This window comes from Pituophis catenifer, unplaced genomic scaffold, assembly GCF_029215685.1.
Source record: "Pituophis catenifer annectens isolate HBS135680 unplaced genomic scaffold, rPitCat1.0.hap2 SCAF_1, whole genome shotgun sequence".
Classification (NCBI taxonomy): domain Eukaryota; kingdom Metazoa; phylum Chordata; class Lepidosauria; order Squamata; family Colubridae; genus Pituophis; species Pituophis catenifer.
Window position 1 is genome coordinate 194,317,720 of NW_027256881.1, and position 5,514 is coordinate 194,323,233.

The following is a 5,514-nucleotide window of genomic DNA, read 5'->3' on the forward strand; positions in this document are numbered from 1 at the left end:
AACAGGATTAAGTTTTAAAAAATCTAGCTTTACCAAAGAGGCGGGACTACAACTCCCCTGTTAATTGTTTGGAGGAGAAACAGTTTGTGCCCAAAAACATCAAAGAAATTTCCCTTGTTCTCGCCTTTCCCAGTTTTTCCTCCCAAGCAATCACATTGAAATATCTTACTAGGGAAATGACCCATTAGAATAAAGACTTCAGAAGAAGCAAGACTGAAAGACGTAGGCTGCTGAAGGCAGTGGGGACTTGCCTGCTAGTAAAGCAAGCTTGAGGCTGCCAAGGAACTGAAGCTGTCGGTTTCCTGCTCAGGCCAGAACAGGGCTGCGGTAGTGGTTCAAACCAGGCCCAGTGCAAACTCTCCCTACCTCTGGATTCAAACAATTGCGGGAGGAGAATTTTGAAAAAGACCCAGAGACAACCCACCCCAGTTAGCAGTTAGGTGGGTGCTTAAAAAAAAAAAAGAACCTCAGAATTTAGACTTCGGGGGGGGGGGGGGTTTGAAGCAGTCTTGTGCTTTGCCAGGCGGCCAAAAAGGAAGGGGGACTCCCCCGTCCAAGAGGTTAAGGGTTTAGAGGTCATTCCTCCAGGCTGCAATACGGCTAATCGCATAGAAAATTTGTCCTCTGGATGAACCTGTTTCTACAGTTGAGCTGAACTTCAGTAAAAACAAAAAGGAAGAAAGAAAAGGGGAGCGAGAGCAAAGAAATACCTTTTGAGCCTCTCAACGTGGAGGCGTCCTCTTCCCCCTGAATGGACGGGGTGCTTTTTGTCATAGAGACAATGACACAAATAATGCCCAAATATCCATCTTTAATATCATGACGGGCACATATTCAACAGAAAAACCGGAACGAGCCAGCGCTGGAGGCTGAGCCTGAGACCAAGAGAAGGTTCAGCTCAAAAGGGGACAAAGAAAGGGCTCTGGCACCGAAAGGGAAAGAAAGGAAGAGCCTGCTAGGAGATTAATCCTAAATTTTTCCTATCCGCAAGCTTTATAAGATCCACTAACATTAAGTGTGGGTCTCTGAGATGTCCATTATTTAGGGAGGAAATGTCCTTTTCTTTCCCTTTCCCTATTATTATTTTTATTGTTTTCCTTTAAATCAAGGAACCCGCCTAGAAATCAATCTGCCTGGAAAAAAAAAAAGAGATAGAAATGAGATGCCTGTAGGTTAATGTGAGGTTCCTGAGTTCAAAACTTTTCCACCGATAGAATTTGAGATTGCATATTCCACTAAACCTACTGAATTTACTTGGAAATAAACATGCTTAAGCACAAATTGTAAATGTAAAGGAACTGTGAGTTTAATACTTGAACCCGGAACCTTTCTCCCTGCTTTTCCAACTGAAAATGGGCAGAAGGGACGCATTTGCTTTGTTCCTGTCACAAGATAAGGTTGGAAAGAATAAATGATTTTAAGAGGGGGGGAAAAAAAACCTCCTTTATGCCATCATGGTGTGAGCTTAAATTCTTTTGGCCAAACCTAATTTTTTTCAAAGAAGAAAAGAAAAGGAAAAAAAAAACCCCAAAGAGTACAAAAATCTTACTCATCTGTGCAAAAGACATGAATTTTTGCCAAAGTTTATCGTCACTTGTTCTTCTCTCAGTAAGAGCTGCCTTTATGTTGAAAATCTGTTTAAAATATATCCAAGTTCTTGTATTTACATCTGAATCAAAAGAAAGCACTGATCTTTCCATCCAAACCATAGAATCTACCCCCTTCCCTGTTTTGTCCTTTTGTTTTCAATGCCAACACAATAAATTAAATCAAAAGAGGCTAGTAAAAAAATAGTAATCTAGGATGAACATAAAATAAATTTGAGGGTCAGGAATCACGTGGAATATTTACTACACTGGTGAGGAGAGAGGCTTGGCTTTTGTGGTTGATTTAATCCACTTTCTCCCTCCTCCTCTCCTCTCCTCCTCCTCCTCTCTTGGATTAAAGTACAAGCCATGAACAAAAGGGAACCCTTAGTCCATTTCAAATTTTAAAAGATCCCAGTTCTTTCTCATCTCATCTGAAAAAAAAAAAACTGGAAAAAGATTTCCTATGTACAGAAACACCTGAAAGGAAAGCAGCAAAGGAAATCAGTTTTTCAAAAACAAAATCTAAGCAGCAGGCGTGGGAGGGAGAGTAAGATTTGTTTTTAATCTCTGTTGATATTTTTGGTTTGATTCTTTTTTTTTCTCTTTTTCTAACTAACAAATAAATACACAGGCTAATAACAATATCACCAACACATGAAAATAACCCGTTTCACTTCATTGTTTAAAGACTTTCCTGAAAAGGTGGAGGAATTGGGTAAGCTTTTAATTTAAGGTTGTTTATTGGAAAGTACTCAAAGACATAGAAAGAGAATGTTTGCCTGTTTTCAAGGCAAAGGTCAGTTTTGGATGTGCCCTGCTCTACAACCTGGAATGATGGAAACCAAGCAAAAACAGCTAATTTCAAAACACCCAAACCCTTCCTGGTAGATTATAAGGGCAATCCCAAATAGTTTGTCTGCAATAGCGCCTGACTGTGTGCTGCCAGGGGAATTTCATTTAAAAATATTAATTTGATTCATTTATGTTTTCCATATATATATATAGAGAGAGAGACAGATAGATATACAGTACATCACTTTCTCACCACCTGGAAGCAGAATTTGTTTGTTTGAATGTTTAGGTTGACTTCCGTCACTCCTGTGGTCCCCGTAACATTTGTCTCCACTGTCTTAGAAAACAGGAGGCGACCCATTGGAAAGTTGTCAAGGGTTACACCTTGCTTTCCCTTTCACCAGGATGAGTATCGGTGTCACTATGTGCTTGTATTGGACTGCCTGCATTCTGGGCAGCCTAATTCGGAGGAAGAAAAAAAAAACCCTAGGAAAAAAAAAAGAAGGGGCTTGTTTCCAAGTTTCCTATAAAGTGGTCAAATCCGTTTGGTGTTCCTTGGAAACAGTTTGTAAGTGTTGGCTGGAGGCGGAGGACGAACTGGATGTGCGGCCTTTGGTGTTGGGGAGTTTGTGGTCTTTTTTCCACTTCATCCTTCGGTTCTGAAACCAGATCTTAATTTGCCGCTCGGAAAGACACAACGTATGGGCGATTTCAATTCGGCGGCGCCTGGTCAAGTACCGGTTAAAGTGAAATTCCTTTTCCAGTTCAAGGACTTGCTGCCTGGTATAAGCTGTGCGGGAGCGCTTTGGTTCTCCTCCTGTGTGGTTTGGATTTACTGAGAGGAAGGGGGGGAAAAATCAAAGGAAGTTGTTAACACCCTTCCTGCCCCAAATAATATCTGTAAGTCAATTTATGATTTTTTTTTCTCATTAGACTTGCCAAGGCTAAATAAACTCCACTTCAAACTCTTCTACATTGGCTATTACTAGCAAGTGGGCTTTTCATTCATTAATTGGTTTCCTTTCTCAGCCAAAGAGTGGACTTCAGAAATCCTAGCACCCTTTGTGAAAGAGAATCTCCTTCTGCCTCAGGGCACATGGCCAAGAGGCCTATTTCATCCAAGCCCCAAACATTTATGGCAAGAGTAGTGGGCAACCTCGATTTCCCCCTAACTTTCTCCTGGTAGAACCTGGAAAGGCCTTTGGAGGAGGGAGAGAGAGAGAGAGAGAAGAAGAAGGAAAAAAAAAAGAGAGAGAGAGAGGGGCGTGGAGGAGGAGAGATGGAGAAAAGAAAAGGAGGCTTACCAGAGTTAACGTGGACTTTCTTCATCCAGGGATACACCACGGCTGGCTGCTTGGCGGCTGCTGCTGCTGCTGATGCGGGTGACCCGTTGGGGCTTTTGAGATTTGGGTGCTGGCTGCAAGTCCTGGGGGCAGCAGGCACGGGGGGCGGGGGGCAGTGCTCCCCTTGCCCGGGAAAAGGGCCCGTCAGGCCGGATTGCTCCTGCCCGTGACCCCGCGCTTGCACCGCCGAGCCTTGGGCATTGCCGCAGCTGTAGGACTGCTGCCCGCTGTAGTTTGGCCGCGCGTAGAGTCCCTGGTGCTGGAAATCCGAGTCTTGCGAGGCGCCGTAGTAATCCGAGCCTTGCTCGGCTAGGTAGTTGTTCTGCAAATACTCCTCGCAAGGGGGGAATTTGGGGTCCACGTACTTCGAGTTCACCATATACGAACTCATGGCCATTAATTTCGGAAGATAGAAAATACTAATTTTTTTTTTCTCGCGCTGTCTTTTTTTTTTGGCCCCCCTTCCAGAGAGCCCTCCTACTTGCTGTCAACTGAATAAAGTTAGGCGTCCACGTGACCGGCTGAGCCAATCGGGAGACGCGGGGCTTTTATCCCCGGGATTTGTGTGTGTACGCCACAATTTCCTCAAATTTCACTAAATAATCGAGCGGGGAATCAAGGGGGACCCGCGTGTTCTCCCATGCGTGTGCCTGGCTTCCCGCCCGCCCCCGCACATGTTTACAAAGGCGATGCGACTCCGTAAAAAAAAAAAAAGCCCCATTCCTCCAGCGAGGGCCCCCCCGGGCAGTGTGGCCAACCTCCCTCCATCTGCCCCCTTTTCTCCCCTCTCCGCCCGCAGGCTCCCCCAGGTGCCTTTTGTCTCCCCTGCCTTGCCTAACCTTGGGATGCCCTTCCCTGCCTTTGACAAGGTAAGGCGCCGCGGGAAAGGCTCGTTTTAGTTTGGCAGGGGGGGGGGCAAGTCAAATGGAAACGAGGCAGGGCGAGCGAGCACCGGAATATCAGGGAAAGGGCAGGAAATCAGGAGCCAGCAGCCTCAAACGCCCGAGCAACCCCGCCTACAATGGACCTGGTTCGCCTTTGTGGCCGGGGTCAATCCAAAGTTACCCCTCGTCTAGATGGGGCGCGGCGTGCAATTAGGCAATGAGTAACTCGCTTCGGAGTCCTTGTGTGTCCCCCGCCTCGCCAGCGTAAAAATCGGTTTGGGTCAAAATGCAACACAAATCGGATAGCCCAGGAAACTATTGGGAAAGTTTGGAAGTTCAATTCTTTTTTTTTTTCTCTCTCTCCCTCTTTTTTTTTTTTTCTTGGTAAAAGCAATCAGACACGAAAGAGAAACAAAAGCAAACCCACACGTTAAAAAAAAAACCTCTATCTACTCATCAGCTCGTTTGCACACGACATTTCTGCCACAAAGATAGGAATGCTTTCCGAGACACCCGATATTAGTTTGGAAAGAAGGCACGTTAAATGAAGAAAAAAAAAAGAAAAAGAAAAGAAAATTCTCCGCCAATATCAAGATTTTATTCACCTTTCACAAACGGCCGCTGATATCGAAAGAGAAGGTTTTCAACCAGCCGATTAGCCTTTTTCCAGGTTCTTTGTACTGTGGGTGTGAGCATGTTTAAGATGGGATGTGCTACCAAAGGACAATTAAAATGTGACGAAGACCGTGGCTCCTATTCTAGCGTGAAGGCAGGGCATCTTTGCAGATCTTCTCCCTTTAAGTCGCCTAACCATGAGCAGAAAAGTGAAGTTTTTGCATCGACCATATATTCCCCTAGAATCGAATCTGTGACTACGTAAACACCACACAAATTCGGTTCTACAGG

General features: G+C 44.8%; 1 protein-coding gene across 1 annotated transcript; it reads right to left on the reverse strand.

Annotated features, from left to right (window-relative positions):
* Positions 1-2,905: 2,905 nt before the first annotated feature.
* HOXD4 (homeobox D4) lies at positions 2,906-4,121 on the reverse strand. The gene is made up of 2 exons (XM_070933391.1): positions 3,686-4,121; positions 2,906-3,216 (listed from the first exon to the last, which is right to left on the reverse strand). Exons 1-2 carry the CDS (start codon positions 4,119-4,121, stop codon positions 2,906-2,908), a joined length of 747 nt encoding a protein of 248 aa, XP_070789492.1.
* Between the last annotated feature and the right edge of the window lie 1,393 nt (positions 4,122-5,514).

Coding starts and splice junctions, on each gene's coding strand:
- HOXD4 (XM_070933391.1), bottom strand. CDS start 4,121: ATGGCCATGAGTTCGTATATGGTGAACTCGAAGTACGTGGACCCCAAA. Junction 3,217..3,685: donor GAAAGTCCACGTTAACTCTG/GTAAGCCTCCTT, acceptor CCTTCCTCTCAG/TAAATCCAAACCACACAGGA.